Here is a 16833-nt window from a genome sequence, read left to right as displayed (position 1 = left end):
ATTCAGTAATAAAACGAGCTGTTTTATGTTGATTCCAAAGTTTAGTAATTTTGCGACAAGTTGAACAAGTTGAGATTTTTGAATTCAACAATTGATATTTATCGAGTATTCGTTCATGAGTTCGTTTGTTAAATTCACTGCTATACTCGGTGCTCATGACCAAGGACCTCTCTGCTATTTGTTAGAGATTGACGAAGCAAAACTATTGTTGGATTGTGGATGGTCTGAATCCACGGATCCTTCTCAACTGGCTGCTCTTGAAAAGTACGAATCAATTCATGTAGTCAATGCACATCATTGCTTTATCTGCAACTACATATATTACCAACTAACTCATGAGTTTATGTTACACGTTTCTACAAACACTTGGATTTGTGCAACCATCTTTAGAGTAGCAAGACAAATCGATGCTCTTCTTCTCTCACATGCAGATCTGGATCATTTGGGTGCTTTCCCTTATGCTGCAAAGCATCTTGGTCTTACCTGTCCTGTTTTTGCTACTACTCCAGTGCATGATATGGGACAGGCTTGTATGCATGATCTAATACAGGCTAAACTCAACCAGGAGGAATTTCATCTATTTACCAAGGATGATATTGATACTGCCTTTGCCAAAACAACCATTTTACGGTACTCTCAGCCAACTGTTTTGACTGGTATGTCATCAATGTCATTCTGAAAAATGCAGACGCTGTATGTAGATCTGTGTCTGACCCTCTTCAATTGGGTTTACGGTTTATGAAATGGTTTAGGAAAATGTCAAGGCATTACAGTCTCTGCTTTTAGTGCTGGTCACACAATTGGTGGTACCATATGGAAGATTAAAAAGGATACTGAAGAGATTGTATATGCAGTAGATTATAATCACCGAAAGGAACGGTGCGTCGGTTGATTCTTGTTTATTTTAACTAGGTCGTGTATCATTATTACATGCACGACTAACAATGCGTGTTGACTGTTGTAGGCATTTAAATGGTACAGTGCTTTTAAGCACTGATACACTGATACGACCTACTCTTTTAATCACTGACGCATTCAACACTCTCATGCCAGATCCAGCACCACGAAAACAACGAGATGCAGCTTTAATTGGTATTGAACCCTATCCGTTGCATTATAACAACACTGTTTATCTACATCAACTTATTTTAAACTTGTTTTAAACAGAATCTATTGCAACGGTTTTGAGCGAGCATGGAAACGTATTGATACCAAGCGATAGTAGCACGCGCGTGCTTGAACTTCTCTACATGCTCGATCAGCATTGGGCATTCCATCGCTACACATACCACCTTGTATTTCTCACAAATCAAAGTCAAAATGCCATCAATTTAGCAAAAAGTACACTAGAATGGATGGGTGATGGTATTGCACAAGCCTTTACCGCACGTGAACTTCCATTTGAATTCAAGTGCCTAAAAATGATTCATTCCATAGATGAGTTGGATAATTTAATGGGGCCAAAAGTGGTGCTGGCCTCGTTTCCTGGTATGATGACTGGGTTTTCGCAAGATTTACTGATTGAGTGGGGCAGTGATCCAAGAAATATGATCATTCTTCCTGATCGTGCTCAGCCAGGAACACTAGGTCGTATGATGTTTGATGATTGGTTTGAATCAGCAAAAATGGCTGATATGAACGTTCGGCATCATATTCAGCTGAACCGAGATATTCCCATCACGGTAAGATTGCTATTTCGCCATATCATGAATAAGCTATACTGACATGGTTAAATTTAGCTCAAAAAACAGGTTCCTTTGGTGGGCGACGAGCTTGATGAGTATATGTCGAAAAAGCAAGCAGAAGAAGAGCATGCTCGTCTTATGCACAGTCACCAGCTGGGTCTAGATGATAGTTCAGATAGTGACATGAGCGATACAGAAGAAGTAGCAAAACCTCAACCCATGCAATTCGATATTTATGTCAAGGATGTAAATCGCTCTACTGGATTTTTCAAACAAGCGCAAGCATTTAAAATGTACCCAGTGCATGAACATCGACCTCGTGTAGACGACTATGGAGAGTTGATTGATTTGGACATGTACGCCAAATTAGAGCTTCAACATGTACCCGACGAAGCAGCAGTTGAGTTGTACTCGGTTTAAATCAAGGTGTCAACCTACTTACTGATTTATACTTTTAAAATAATTAGAATCTGGCCCCAAATGAACCTGAAGAAAACGAGAAAGTAGTTGCTCCTGTTAAAAAGGTTGTGCCATCCAAATACGTGGTCGAGGATATATTACTTTCGCTTAAATGTAGAATGCAATATATTGATTTTGAAGGCCGATCGGATGGAAAGTCTGTCAAGAACATCATTGCTCAAGTTGCTCCTCGTAAACTGGTACATGATTGCATACTATGTTGGAAAATACAGTGTATCTAGTGTATTTTAAATGTGTTTGGGTTGATACAATGACTGACTTGATGTGTTGAATGTAGTTGTTTGTGCATGGTGACAAGGCATCTACAATGGCATTTGCCGAGTACTGCCGTACAAACGAGTCTTTAACAAACGAAGTCTATGATCCAGTCCAAGGCGAATGTGTCAACGTATCTTCTGCAACGAACCTTTTCAGAGTGGTTCTTACTGACACGCTTGTCAACTCACTCAGCATGATACAGGCAAGTCATCTTATTTTATAAATTGAATGCAATGGGCTGTCATCTAAACACGGATGCTTTTGGAATATTTATCTGTAGATGGACGAGTACAGTTTGTCGTATATCACTGGTGTGATTAAACTCCAGGATTCTGTCACGGGTGGTACAAGAGCGATGCTCGAGGTAGTTCCAGTTGAAACCCAACTTACACGACAGCATGTGATGGTTGTAGGTGAAGCAAAGCTTTCCCAAGTGAGAAAAGTGCTTGATTCACAAGGGTTTCGTACTGCATTTGCCAGTGGGGTGCTTGTTGTGAATGAAGGCAAGGCATTGATTAAGCGATCTGGTACTGATGGATCACTTGCTTTGGAGGGAAGTATTAGTCGAGATTATTACAAAATTCGGGAATTATTATATAGCACTCTGGCCATTCTTTAAACAATAAAACAATTTATTCAATTTGCTTTCAAAACATGAAATCTGAAAAAGGTAAACCAGAGTACGACACACAAGCAACCAAGCCAGGACAAGGCTAGAATAAGAATTGGAGAGTGCTATGTAGTAAAATACTTACAGCAATACTGACATCAAAGCAGTCATCAAAGCAGTCAATGGGAAAATGACGGAAAATCTGTTTGGCATAGCATCATTGGATGCAGCAGGTTTTCCAGCACCATTACTAGAACCACTGCTAGCGCCATGACTAGAGCCACTGCTGGGACCTGGAACGGAGACGGATTGTGACAAGGGAGGAGGTGCAGTGTTTGCAGTAGCAGGCAGCGAGCCAGTGCCGACACGCTCCCAAAAGCCTTCATCATAAGCAGGCTGGTTCAAGCATTCAGAAATAGACATAATCTTATAACCACCAGTGCCAGAGAGAATGGCATCCAAAGCCTCAGCAGCCTGAGTTTTGATGTTGGGCAATATATCGTGTTCGAGTGAGATGTATGGCTTAGGGCCAGCATTGGCCTTGAGTTTAAACTGAGCTGCAACATCAGTAGCACCAGCAGCATCGTTGGAGTCTACATTCCATGCAACTGCAACAAGTCCAAGATTGTGAATAATGGCACGAACACGATCGTCGATATCTCCATAAGGAAGGCGAATGAAGCGAGGAGTGAGACCAATAATTTGTTTAACAATCATGGCATTGAAGACAATGTCGGCAATTATTTGATCATTAGGAATGGTAGTCATGGCAGAGTGGGACCATGTATGCAAAGCAAGCTGATGGCCTGCCTGGAAGGTTTTGAGCAGAATATCGGGATTCTGCATAGCACGAGATCCAACAATGAAGAATGTAGCATTGATTTTACGATCTGCAAGTACCTTGAGTAACTCGAGAGTATGAACAGAAGGACCATCGTCGTATGAAATGCCCCATTGCTTTTCATTCGAGCATGTAATGATATCCTTGGACCAGTCAGGATGAGGAAGTTGTTTGGTATTCAGAGGAATACTGGGTACATTTTTCAAAGCAATATGAGTCCAGTTAGGATTAGCAGGAGAAATCTTGTCGAGAGGAGGATACTGACTAGGAGTAGGTAGTGCAGCCCGTGTAATTGACAGCGAGGCGAGGAAGAGGGATGCGGATAGCAGATTAAATCGTGATAAAATCAACATTATTTCAATGGTAATCAAGCAAGGAAATTGTCAAACTAGCTGGAAATCAAAAGGTGTCACAGCCATCTTCATGTAAAATGGAATACTAAGCAAGGGTGCCAAATACATAAACAGTCAGTTTCATAAGCGATGGGTATCAGATTCTACTCAATTTACCGAATATTGTTCTTTCAACTCCTTGACAAAGTTGACTGATTTTTATTCTTATTTTGTATAGAAAACCGAATGTTGATCATCACACATTCCTGATACTTGTTTAATTCTCAACTCTTCAAGCATTGAATAATTCAACATATTTCAGTTTAACTTGGTTTATTATACGAACACTTTTGGAATATTTAATAAAAATGCAATCAACTAAAACTCATTTCAAAGCGAATTTCTAACAAGTTTCTAACAAGTTTCTAACAAGTTTCTTCCATCAGAATCACTCTTTGCTATGTTAAATGTGTCTTCAAATTCATGTCAAAACTTGAATTTCAAACTCTGCTTTTTTCTAGCAATTTACTTTAATAACAATGAACGGAGGTGACGTTATGGATATGGCTCTTGACGAAATCGTAGGTTTACTGTCGCTGAGGACCCTTTATACCCCTATTCGCTACTACAATATTGCCTACCACTGTGCATGCTCCCTCTAGGGATGAATGTGTACATTGGGCTCTCCCAGCTCAACCTGTCTTGTGCTGCTTCCTTCTCTATTCCCTACTGTAGACCTTCCTACTCTACCATAAACTATACTCTCTAAGCAACTGAGCAGTCTCTTGCTCCAGTGCGTCTAATCTTTGCTCCAGCCGCATGTCTGCTTTCCCAATGTTGCAGTCTTCAATTGTGGTCTTCATATTCCTGTAGCAATATGCCGTCTGTTTGAGCAAAGAATGACTTTAATGTCACTGTTTTGATAATGGTTGCACCATGAGAAAGAGCTTTATTGGTGTGCAAGTTGGTGTGTCTTGGATGATGGCTCGACCTGGCTGGCTGCTGCGACCATGAAATTTGGATGCTGCTGGTGTAGTGTACGGCAACTCTTTTGGCCTTAACGAGTCTATTGAATACTATCAACTATTGTTTTGGCTTTAGATGGTAAGGGGCTGGGGATTGATTCTATGGCAAGCGATTCACTCTGGAGTTGGCTAGTTCCGCTATGAACACATTGGCAGGCATCATTGCTGCAACTACTATGCAGTAGTTCAACGAAAATGGTCCCTTCTATCCCTGGCCCCTTATAGCTTCTCAAGTCGTTGATACTGAGGCAGGTTCGGACTACAAATTGGAAAGATTTTGGCCCATCAGTAAGATCTACTGGAGGCTGTTCATAATTGCACTTTGCGATAACTTGGATGCATTGCCTTTCGGATCTATTGCTAGGATCACTTTATCTGCTATTTGGAAGTTTATCGTTTTGGTCTCTCAGTTTCGGCACCTATACAGGCAGCATCCAATTTGTACTATTGTCTTGCTTTTTATTTTAATTAGATTTCCTTCTAGTCGTCAATCCTGTCCTACATCAAGTCTTTTGACTTGCTGATTACTCGAGTCGTCTGATCGTAAACATCATCCAATTGACTGGGCCATCTTGTTATTCATCATCTTCGAATACCTTGCAAGCAACGCTTATCTTTATGATTCGATCCTGCTTTTTCTATTCAGAGAAAAACTTTTTGACCGTCCTTGATTTCATATTTCTGATTATTTGACAACTGACCATACCTCGACTTTATTCTGTTTGGATGGCGTCTTTTTACCTTGAATCGTTATATTTGGACTTGTGCGACTGGCTCAATCTTTGCGTCTACCACAATGATCTGGTTGGTTTTACCCTGCTTGCTTAGATCACTCAAAAGCGGAAGGATAATCGTGGCGGTCGTCGCCGTGGTGGTGCTGCTAATGGAGCTGGAAAACCCAACAACCGTGCTGGTGCACGTTCTGGTGATAATCGTCCTTCTCGTGGAGCTGCTGCTGGCATGGTCGGAGCACCTCTTAGCGTTGCTGCTTCTGCTGACAAGTTGGTTGTTTCCAATCTTGCTTTCAATGTCACCGAGGCTGACGTGCGTGAACTGTTTTCTCGCATTGGTGCGTTGCATTATTTATTTTAAAGCATCTGCTTAAACTTGCGATGGATTCCGCATCTCTTGTAGTTGACTAATGTCTGATTGTGTATGTCTAGGCCCTCTTCGATCCGCCCAATTAAACTATAACTCGGAAGGCAAATCCAAGGGATCTGCAACCGTCATTTTTAATAAGCATGGCGATGCATCAAAGGCGTTTGCAGAGTACAACAATCGAACCCTAGACGAACGTCCCATGAAAATTGAACTTATTGTTAACCCTGGCGCACCTGCCCTTCGTCTTGGCCCTGCAACTGGCACGGCCAACAGCCATCGAAATTCTGGATCAGGTGGTGTCACCAAAACTCGCGGTCCTGCGTAAGTTGTATCGATGAATTTGATGATTATCATGATTTTAACTCACGCTTTTGTAATAGTCGCGCTTCTGGTGGTGGTCGAGGTGGTCGCCGTGCCCCTAAAAAGCCTGTTACTGCTGCCGATTTGGACGCAGAGATGGACATGTACATTGCTGCTCCTGTAAGTGCTTTAATTCGTCAATTGCTTTTTGATGTCAACTGGGCTAACTCTTGCATGTATATGATTTCATGTCGATAGGCCCCTGAAGTCAATATTCTTGCTAATGCTCTTGCTTAAAGCAACCACTTCTACTTTGTTGCTGTCTAATGTGCTTTGAGCACTTTTTTTTCAAAACCTATCAAATAAATCACTTGACAACTGGTTCACCTTGTCACCTGTATTATGGCATGTGCAGCCGGTATTCACGTAAAATGAAACACCTTTCTGTATTCATCTTGCAATGACTCTTGTTCCGAAATAAACCATGTTTCAACATGGGTTGTTTTTCTACTACAAATTGATTAGTTTTACAAACTCTGTTGTAGTCTAATATCAGATACGTTGACGATCTAGTTCGAGAGAGCATCTCAACAATATAACCGTTGTTTCCATGATGGTCACTTGAAATGTTTGTTTTGAAGAAAAGGAAAGTTGAAGGTTAAAGAAATGTCAAGAATGCGATCACTTGCTCTGTATTCTTGTACAAGAGTGAGCATGATGATCAGTCAACTAATGAATTCATAAAACACAATGTTGCCCAGCAAGATTGGCATTCATCAAGCATGACTGTTTATCATGCATTGACGCTTATTAGTATTCCATTTTACATAAATATGGCTGTAAAAGGCTGCTTATTGCATCAATTGTATAGATTTTTATTTATAACAGCCAAATCCTTAGTAACTGGAATTCTTTGCTTGGATTTCATATTTTATTGCAACTGCTACGTGGGTTTTACCTGCTACTCCGAAAAAGGGATCAGTACATTTTCAATAGTTTCCTTCATGGCATTGATTTTAGCCGAAAATGCCAAAGTACGCTCGATTCTTTTTTGCACTGCAGTTTGAATCATTGATACATAAGATTTGTCTTGTGTCACGCTATAAAGTCGATCACCAACTTGCGCGAGGGCTTCAGTCAAGTATGCTTTATATGTTTGTGCAATCTGGTCTACCAAATCTGACATATCAGCCTGGATTGTTGTTGCCAAGTGTGATGGCTGTTGAGCTTGATGCAAAGGGTTGTCTTGATGATGAAAGATGGTGGGTATCTTATTTGATTTAGCTGCTGTAGATTCTAGATGTAGATGCCGATCCAGGCGCTGTCGTTTCAATTGATGAAATTCTGGTTCAGGCTCGACAAAATCTTTAATTGGTCGCTTTAATTTACCATCACTCTGTGGTTTTATATCAAGAATGGGCATTGGTTCTTCGGGTAATGAGAGATTGGATTCACTATTGGTTTGTCTGTGTAGCAATCTCGCATCTTGTGCAGATTTCAATTGGGCAGAAAGATGTGCTCTTCGAACTGCAAGCTCATTGTTTTCAATATTGGATTTCGCATTGGCATGCATACCCATTGTGTCCGTCTCAGAACACATTGCAAGTTTTAGTGGTTGATTTGAACTTTTGGGCTTGGATCCTTTGTATGATTGCATAGATGGTGGTTTCTTGGAAATACATTTTTCTTTTGATGGCTTTGATCGCACTGGCTTGTTGGTTGCTTTGATTGACTTTTTAGGCTTTTTTGCGACAGTAGTTTTTTCAGTATATACTGATCCAGATGGAGTTTTTGGTGAATAGGATGTGAGATGAGAATCAACAGGGTGTTGATTAGTTAATAGTGCAGTGTTTCCTAGTGCTTCTTTTGTTTGTGTCAAAAGCTTATTCTGGGCTTGTTGCTCCACTTCAGCTAAATCATTTATGATTGTCTCCAAGTTAGATATACTATCTAATTGGAGCGATGTCTGCTTGTCTGGCTTAACAAGGAATATATTTTCATCTGGATCACGATTTTCTTTGTCTTCGTCCTCTGGGGAATCTGTGGTCGGAATAGTGTGGAACGGAGCCTGTGGTATGTGCACCATCACCGGTGTCACTACAATCGATGATTTACTCGATTGTGGCACCTTGTGATAATCAAGTATATGCACAACTTGAAAAAGAGTTTTATTAGATACTAAATGCAGTGCATTGGCTAGAACAACGCATGCCCAACTTACTTTTCGATACATCCTGTGTACAAAGCGTGACAATCTGACGAGTATTAGCATGATCGACAATCATACACACCTCAGAGTCTAAGAGATAAAATCATTAAGTTGGTAGAAACATGCTAAAGTTATCAAGAAAGTAGATGATAGTAAGGTACCTGCGACAGTCGAAAATGATTGGATTTGCGAAAATAGAATTTCCATATCCATTTCGGCATTTTCCACGTCTTTAATGTCGACAACTACCAAAGCAAGCTGCGTTTGACTAATATCTAGACAAACAGAACTACATGGATCCTAGTATAGAATAAATTGAAACCTCATGATGTTTAATCATAAAAATAAGCCTATACTACCTACCCAAGACGATCCGTTTTCTAGTAAAACAGATTTGGCTTTGTTTAGCAGGATTGTCATTGGTACAAGATCCATTCCATTATTATTTGCATTAATTTGCTGTAAATAAAGTCTAGCGTTCTATATTTGATATAGGGAATTAATATATATAATTGCAGTTTAAAAGTACTATACAATCAAAATCAGCATACATCCCCAAAGTTGTTGGAGTTGAGCGATAGCAGATTTTGATCTACAGGCAGCCCCATTTTAGCGAGAAAGGAAGCACGTTCTGAATGCAGTTTAGGTAAAAGCCGATAAATGAATTCTAGTCCTAGAAGTTGACAACGAACATCTATGAATGTATGGTTCAAGGTTACGATTAATATGCGTTGAAAATAAATGCCTTGTATTCAATAGTGAGATTCACCTGGGAGTTTTGGAAGCAAAGCAACTAGTGATTTACTGAACAAATGTATAGTTTAGGGTTAGATGTAAAATGTAATGATTTTGATACGAATGAAGCCATTAGACTTGCGTGAGAGATTTTGCAGAGGTAGCCGAGAATCGGACTTTGTTGGATGTGCACTTTGTGAGGAGACAATTTAGCAAACAAAGTAGTTCTCCAGTGACTCGTGCAGAGCTATTCACATGAGTAGCAGCAGATTTGTGGAGTATTGTAAACAAATGGCGATCCATGACTGAAGCTACAATGTCTTTTGAGATGGATCCAGACTGTATATGCCGTTCTAACCATTGTGTCCATTGAAGGAGTCTGTCCAAACTAGTGCATAACGGTATACTGAGTGATGCAGCACTACCATGTCTCGTTGGCTTGGCAGTTTTTGACAAAGAGCCAAACAGTGGTGAGACATTCTGTAGTAAAACCATACCCATGGCATCAAGGCAAGCAGAAACCAAACAATCGCTTGTGGGTTTATTTGAATCTAATGCTTGCTCAAGAGCTTTTACTTTCTCCCAAGATGTTATGGATGAAGAGGTATGAGACACTTTCTAAACAATGTGAGACACGTTGGTTTGAGTTGTGCTAATCTAAACCATTATAGCCATAAAATGGTGGGAGTACAGCTCACTAGACTATTTTGAAACTTGCTGCGTAGTTCTTTCAACCATCTGTCAATACCAAAGAAGTGTCAGTAGACGAGTAGACTAAATAAGCTTTAAATGAGCACAACCTTTCAGGGTGAGATACGATCAAATCAATCATGTCGGGTGGTTTAGATATCATATGCTGATAATTAGCTTAATAATTATTGACTGTCAGTATTCGAAAAACAATGTGTTGGATTATACAAATCTTATTTCAAACTATTGATTCAATAAACCATGACAGACACTTGCATTTACCCGTAGACTTTGAATAAGCAATGTTTAAATACTTGTTGCATTTATTGGAAATTAGTTTTAATATACAACGATCATCATATGACACACAATCAGACTATAATGTTGAATTTACACTTTGTGCACATTTGGTAATCATATATTGTACAATCACCAAGTTTGAACCCATATTCATGTATTGTGTTTGACTGTCAATGTTGTCAATACAACTCTGTGTACACATTTGTTGATGATATTCATGACCAAACTGTAACAATGTGCACTTTGCATTGAGTTTGAACTGCAATCTGCGACTTGTACGCATTATGATGCATTGTTTCAATATTCATGTTGCATCCATCAACATCAACGTGCAGTGTCGATCTGATGTTTGGTGTTGATGTTGTGTTGATATTCCAACAACACTGAATATCGTAAATCAGGTCAGCATTGACTCGTGTGATAATAATCCACAGACAGTCAGTTGTACCAAACTGTTGTACAAACATATTGACATTCGATCAATCGAAAGTAGTATAGATAGAACACCCGATGATACCAGTTTTTTTAACCGACACTTACTGCTAAATCATGTACAAAGTTGTCAAAACATAAATTATTCGCAGAAAGGAATTCAAGTCAAAAGTATTAGGGTAGAATAGTCAATAGCTTTGCTTGTAATTCATAATAAATACGAGCTATTTGTGCCAGACTCATACTTGATGCCTCAAATTGGATACAATGGGTAGTTTTTTAACCAGTACTAAGCGTTAATGTACACATCAGACTGGGTTTAGCTGGATCTTGTTGTAAGAATGATAGAGTATAAAATCAAACCACTGACAAGTCTGTGTTTATCGAGTACGAGTCTTTATATTTCCAATCAACTCTTCCAAATGTGATATTGTGTCTTGCAATGCCAAAATGGATTCAAATCTGCTTGATTACACTATGCATTTGGGCATCATTGCTGATCTGTTGAATTCCACGCTTTTTTTGATCATCTTTTTGATACTCTAGCATATTCCATTCATAATTTTGTCTAGCCTCCACCTCTTGATCCTGGCTCATCCCCGGTTGGTTTTGTCAATACCATTGATTGGGAATAAAGCCAGAATCAACCCGCTGTTTATCACGTATGGCTATTTGATTCAATTCAGTTGCAAACAATTCTTTGTAAGAGTATACTTTCTGGTACTCCTTGTATCATACCAGCATCTCTTGAAACAGCTGCTTTTGTGCTTGTAACAATCCCTGCAGTGTTTCGTCAGCTGGGAGTTTGATTCAAGTTTGAAACCCGAGACTATTGATCGGACAAATCCAATGTCAGCAAAACTGCTGTACAGTTTGGCAGTCAATTGATTGTCCAAAATTGTAAGCAACAAAACAACTTTTATTTGCAAAAGAAAAAGGAAAACGCAGTTTGTTCTTGAATCAAAATATTAGTTTCAAAACTGTATGGTGGAAAACAGTCTTGGGATATGCAATTATTTACAAGAAACTATAGGTTTCAAAACCAAAGCGATTAAATTACACGATTGGGAAGTTGCTGACAATGAAAGTGGTCATTTCCACAAAGTGAGGTTTATTGTCCGATGGAACCCATACGATATTATTCACCTTTAAGAAATCAAACGCCGTGTATTGTGTAGAACGAGGTCGAGAAACAGAGTTAGGATTAGCGTTATGCGGCCAATAAAAATCATTAATTCTAGTCTACATACCTTATTGATGAGATGGTTCAAACGTCAAAACAAATCGAATCAACTTCTCAACACTCGCAATAGTATCGTTTTGTGACAACACTTGACCATCTGTTCCATGGTAGCTTTGGTGTGTAAAACAGGCAAAACGATCAGGAGGTACAACAAAATACAGTTCTGGTTTTGACGGATTACCAAGTATTTCCAAAACATCACAAATCCCAGTCTGTTTGCAAGGATGATCTTTGGCACCAGTCATTTGGAAAAGTAGATTTGGCTTGATGAACGAATCAACAGATTCAAAAGTATTGCTAATGGGACGGAAATAGCAATTCGTTGCGTCTTGAACTTGAGAATTGTTGGACAATAACAAAGTACTAAGATCCATTGGCAGTTGAAGTGTAGACTCCAGCTTGGTACGTAAATCACGAATCTTGAATGAACCACCTTTAGCAATGACTGTATGAGCGTGCTTTTCAAATAATGCCCTATTAAGTTGACCAGTTTCACCAATTTCTCGAGTAACAGAAACAAATCTGATAAGATGATCTCGGTCTCTGGCATAGACACGGTTGTAAATTTCATCAACCACATAGTCAGAAGCAAACTGATAAGGACCACTGTGGAAGCCATCCTTGACTGATATATGAATCAAACAACTTGAAGCGTCTAGGTGTTCACCATATTTACCAAAAGACTTGACAACTGAATCGATATTGGAAATATTTAAAGCTTTATCGAGAAAATCCTGTTGTTCTTTTACCAATGCATATTTAAGAACATAACGAGCAATTCCTCCCCACTTCAAATACAGACTTTCAACCAATTCTTGTGGGACTGTAGGAAACAGCATTGAGCGACAAGAATGCAATTCTTCTTTTGACCACACTGGCATATACCGAATGTCGCAGGACCCCTTGGAAAACCGATGCCAAATTTCCCGACGAGGTGAAGTAACAAGAATGGTCTTGGCATCAACATCAACAGGTGCCGAGCCATCAACAATGTAGAATGTTGACGAGGAATCCAAGATTTTCCAAAAAGCATCCTTTCCTCCTTCGAGTACACCATTGGGAGTAAGCAGATATCTTTTTTGATCAGCTCCACTCTCATACACGACTGTAGCACCAGAGCGAGCAAGATGCAACAGCAAAAAGTAACCAAAATATGTCTTGCCAATTCCAGGATTTCCAAGGATGATCAAATGACGTATATCAGCAGATTGCACAATAGATAGTGATTTTTCAAGAAGTTTAGGATAACAAGGACGGATGAAAATGGATGATCCAATTGAATGGTTTCCAAGGATGAATACGTCTGTTGGAAGTTGGACAACAGTGTTTCCTTCAAGAGGGTTAGGGTAGTTTGTGAAAGCAGTCCAAAAATCCAGTAGTGCGGATGAGGCTGCAGCAGATGCTGAACCTAGGTAAGTTTGAGTAGGTTGTATTGGAGGTAGTGGTAAACAACCAATAACAACACAATAACCATCTTGAGTAAAGTATTCTTGAGGAAGGGAGTCGAGTAAAGCCCAGGTGTTGATTAGTTGGCCTTGCTGGTCGTATAGTTGAATGAAAGCAGGTGGGACAGAAACGTCTTCAGCAAGTTCTCTCTTGATGGCATCCTGAACTCCACCAAGTCTACTGATTCCAGTAATGTCAATTTCAGTAGAAATAGTGCCATATTGGACGTTAAGGAATCGGTCGTCTGTGTTCATTTTATGAAAAGAAAAAGAGTAAAAAAGCAATTTATTTGTCAAATTGTAAAACAAAAATCGACTTTTTAATCGAGTCAAAATAACAAAATTTTGGGATATTTCAAGACAATTCACACGATTTAAATATTTGGAAATTAGTCAAATTTACACCAGAATTAATGTCTCATTAATGTGAGACATTACTAGTGTGAGAGTGTTGACTTGCATTGTGTGAGACATTAGTAGTGTGTGAATGTGAGACATTTCTGAATAGTTTAACAATCAAAAACCATCAACAATGACGTTTGAACTGGAATTCACATGACTTTCTTGGTTTCTTCCATCTTATAAACACACTCTCTTCCTTGTTAATAAAACAATACAATCGAATATTGGTTTGTTCATTCACATCCTTGATCAACTGCAACACACTTGACAATAATGACAACCATCAATATGCCATCGTATGTTCACGATCCTTAGCTATTGTCCATCAAACACACAGTTTAGTCAATGTGTAATAGCAATCAACCAAATATGTAACCATTGTGTATTGCAATGTAGAACACAATCATTGTACAATGAATACAAGTGATCCATTTTACACATACACAGCTGTAAAACGAAGCGTTTGTGGTTACACAACACTATTGAAGGGTGCTTTTCAATATACCTGACCAAAGGGTCGTAAAAGCATAATATGATACTATGAATAGGGAGTAGCATATTGTCTAGTTTGATAGTAAACCGCTACAAGCAATCAAATAACTCTGTATAATTGGTTAACCTAAAAGGGTTGGTTTGCTATACAAAACATACAAATACAATTAAGTTTAATTTTATAATTAACAATCTGCCCATCTAACCATCTTTTAAGCCCATCCATTAATCTAATGAAGTTCATTGACATTTTATTCGTACTGAGCGCGGCAGCAACCGCTAATGCAATACTGGTTTCAGATAATAGCAATGACTCAGTTCAGGCATCAAGCACTTTCAGTCAAGTGTCTGGTCCAACCAATGAACCTGAGCCAGGCACTTCCGGACAAGGCCAGCAATACTTGTTGTATCGAACTGATCCAGGTGTTCCAAAACGAAGTCGAAAACGCCCAATCAGTGAGCCTGGTCCAAGTGCTCCAAAACGAAGTCGGGAACAATCAACGAATCAACCCGGTCCAAGCACTTCCAATCAAGACCAGCAACAGCCAATGGACGAAGAAGAGTCGGGAAATACTGCTCCAAATCAAGCGGTTGTATTAAGCGAAAGAAATCGGAAAACCTTGGATAGTCTAAAGCAAAAACTTGAAGAGTTTAAAGAAGTGGAAAAGAGCATGTGTCGAGCCTATTATGATAGTGTGTTTCATCAATTAAGCCAATGGAAAGGTTTAAGAAAAGGCAAAGGTATATCTGAGCCAAGGTGCAGCCCAGAAACTCAACAAAAAATGAGAAAAGATTGTGAAGAAGCAAAAAGAGTACTATATAGTATCAAACAACGATTGAAAATGTTTATGGAAGGCTATGGTTTGAAATATGAAGAGCCGGATTCAGACTTTGAAGAGTCGGATTCAGAAGAGTCGAGTTCAGATTCAGATTGATGATTCGTCAATGAATTTAATTTTGAATAAATTTAAAGGCAAGACTATTTCAGCTCTGAAATGTGCGATAAAAGAAGCAGTTATGCCTGCTTTGCAGACTCCTATTTGCAATTTGGATTTGAAAATAGGAAACTCGATTATTGAAGTATTAAGAGCCTCTGATTTGAAGGATGTATTAGAAGAAGCTCAAGTTTCAATCACCAACACAATCATAGTGATTCCTTTAGTGACTTACCTGGACCAATGCATTTTGTGTTTTTGCTTTTCATTTGGTTTAGGACTTGGTTATTCTGTCACTGTCTTTTTGAGACTGACAATGAAATGGAAGAATATCATCATCCATTTATTGCTGATGTCATATTCCTCATTATTGAGATGACTGGCTTAGGATGCTCTCTATACACTATTTGGCAGTCGATCTGGCAAGCAACAATGGAATTCACAACTTGCATCTGTTTTCGCTGGAGTTTTCTGTAGTCTTCTTGTAGAACCATCTTACCATTCCTGAAAAGGTAATAATAAGTTTTAGTAAGAATCATCCAATAAACGTTAAACAATAACCTGATCGTGGTTACTATATAACTTTACTACCAGATCTTGGTATAATGGCAGGATCCATTTAAAGCATTGGTGAGTCTTGCACAAATAGCTCCTAATAATTCAAACTTGAATGCGATTACCCTTAGGTTTCTGACCTTGATGCTCATATCTGATAACTTGTTATTTTGACAGCTTTAGAGCAAATTCAAGTCACCTAAAAAAACTGGTATTATTCGGTGTCCTATTTATACTACTTTGGATCAAGAAACGAATACAGAAATCAAGGACCTAATGAACAAAGAGGTTTTTGAAGATGAAAAGTATCTGTTTACCATTGAAAATGGTATTGTATATGCAATCAAGAACACATGCAATTTAGATGAAACCAATAAAGAATTACGAGACTACGTTGCTTCAACATGGAAAGATCCACAACTTTTACACGATGATGCTTGCTCAACAGCGACTCCAAACAAAACTGTCGAGTATTTTTTAAACGACTCCATTGAAAAGGCAATCACGTTTGTTGTCATTGAAAAAGTCGACTGAGCCAATACTCGACAGAGATGCGATCTCATCAAAGTCGGGGCTACTTTGGATAAAATCAGCTACTGATTAGATAGAGATAGCTTTGGTAACTCTTCAATCAAATGTATATCATTGAGTGCATGACAACATTTGGACTTGTAATCATGGTAAATATTAAAGCCATTGATCACAACTTATCACCACATTGAGCATGCCAACTCTCTTGGTCTTCCCATTTATCCCAACACTG

General features: G+C 39.0%; 6 protein-coding genes across 6 annotated transcripts; 3 read left to right on the top strand and 3 right to left on the bottom strand.

Moving 5' to 3' along the window:
• Positions 1–115: 115 nt before the first annotated feature.
• BATDEDRAFT_12823 (uncharacterized protein) lies at positions 116–3042 on the top strand (the record flags this gene model as incomplete). The annotated part of the gene is made up of 9 exons (XM_006680200.1): positions 116–264; positions 391–656; positions 753–879; positions 965–1092; positions 1168–1640; positions 1740–2066; positions 2153–2344; positions 2443–2601; positions 2704–3042. The coding sequence occupies 9 exons, from the start codon at positions 116–118 to the stop codon at positions 3040–3042; spliced, it is 2160 nt and encodes a 719-aa protein (XP_006680263.1).
• BATDEDRAFT_37165 (uncharacterized protein) lies at positions 3041–4235 on the bottom strand. The gene has a single exon (XM_006680374.1). It carries the CDS (start codon positions 4225–4227, stop codon positions 3175–3177), a length of 1053 nt encoding a protein of 350 aa, XP_006680437.1. The 5' UTR covers positions 4228–4235; the 3' UTR covers positions 3041–3174.
• Positions 4236–5573: 1338 nt separating this feature from the next.
• On the top strand, positions 5574–7415 carry BATDEDRAFT_90004 (uncharacterized protein). The gene is made up of 4 exons (XM_006680484.1): positions 5574–6300; positions 6395–6653; positions 6713–6812; positions 6891–7415. The coding sequence occupies exons 1-4, from the start codon at positions 6192–6194 to the stop codon at positions 6927–6929; spliced, it is 507 nt and encodes a 168-aa protein (XP_006680547.1). The 5' UTR covers positions 5574–6191; the 3' UTR covers positions 6930–7415.
• Positions 7416–9708: 2293 nt separating this feature from the next.
• Positions 9709–10077, bottom strand: BATDEDRAFT_90281 (uncharacterized protein; the record flags this gene model as incomplete). The annotated part of the gene is made up of 1 exon (XM_006680411.1): positions 9709–10077. One exon carries the CDS (start codon positions 10075–10077, stop codon positions 9709–9711), a length of 369 nt encoding a protein of 122 aa, XP_006680474.1.
• Positions 10078–12249: 2172 nt separating this feature from the next.
• BATDEDRAFT_26186 (uncharacterized protein) lies at positions 12250–13941 on the bottom strand (the record flags this gene model as incomplete). Its single annotated transcript, XM_006680271.1, has 1 exon — positions 12250–13941. One exon carries the CDS (start codon positions 13939–13941, stop codon positions 12250–12252), a length of 1692 nt encoding a protein of 563 aa, XP_006680334.1.
• An 872-nt stretch (positions 13942–14813) lies between these two features.
• On the top strand, positions 14814–16604 carry BATDEDRAFT_90197 (uncharacterized protein; the record flags this gene model as incomplete). The annotated part of the gene is made up of 3 exons (XM_006680483.1): positions 14814–15321; positions 15554–15729; positions 16254–16604. 3 exons carry the CDS (start codon positions 14814–14816, stop codon positions 16602–16604), a joined length of 1035 nt encoding a protein of 344 aa, XP_006680546.1.
• Positions 16605–16833: the final 229 nt, after the last annotated feature.

The sequence above is a fragment of the Batrachochytrium dendrobatidis genome (assembly GCF_000203795.2).
Source record: "Batrachochytrium dendrobatidis JAM81 unplaced genomic scaffold BATDEscaffold_9, whole genome shotgun sequence".
In the NCBI taxonomy this organism is placed as follows: Eukaryota; Fungi; Chytridiomycota; class Chytridiomycetes; order Rhizophydiales; genus Batrachochytrium; species Batrachochytrium dendrobatidis.
This window is presented reverse-complemented; position numbering and strand designations above follow the sequence as displayed.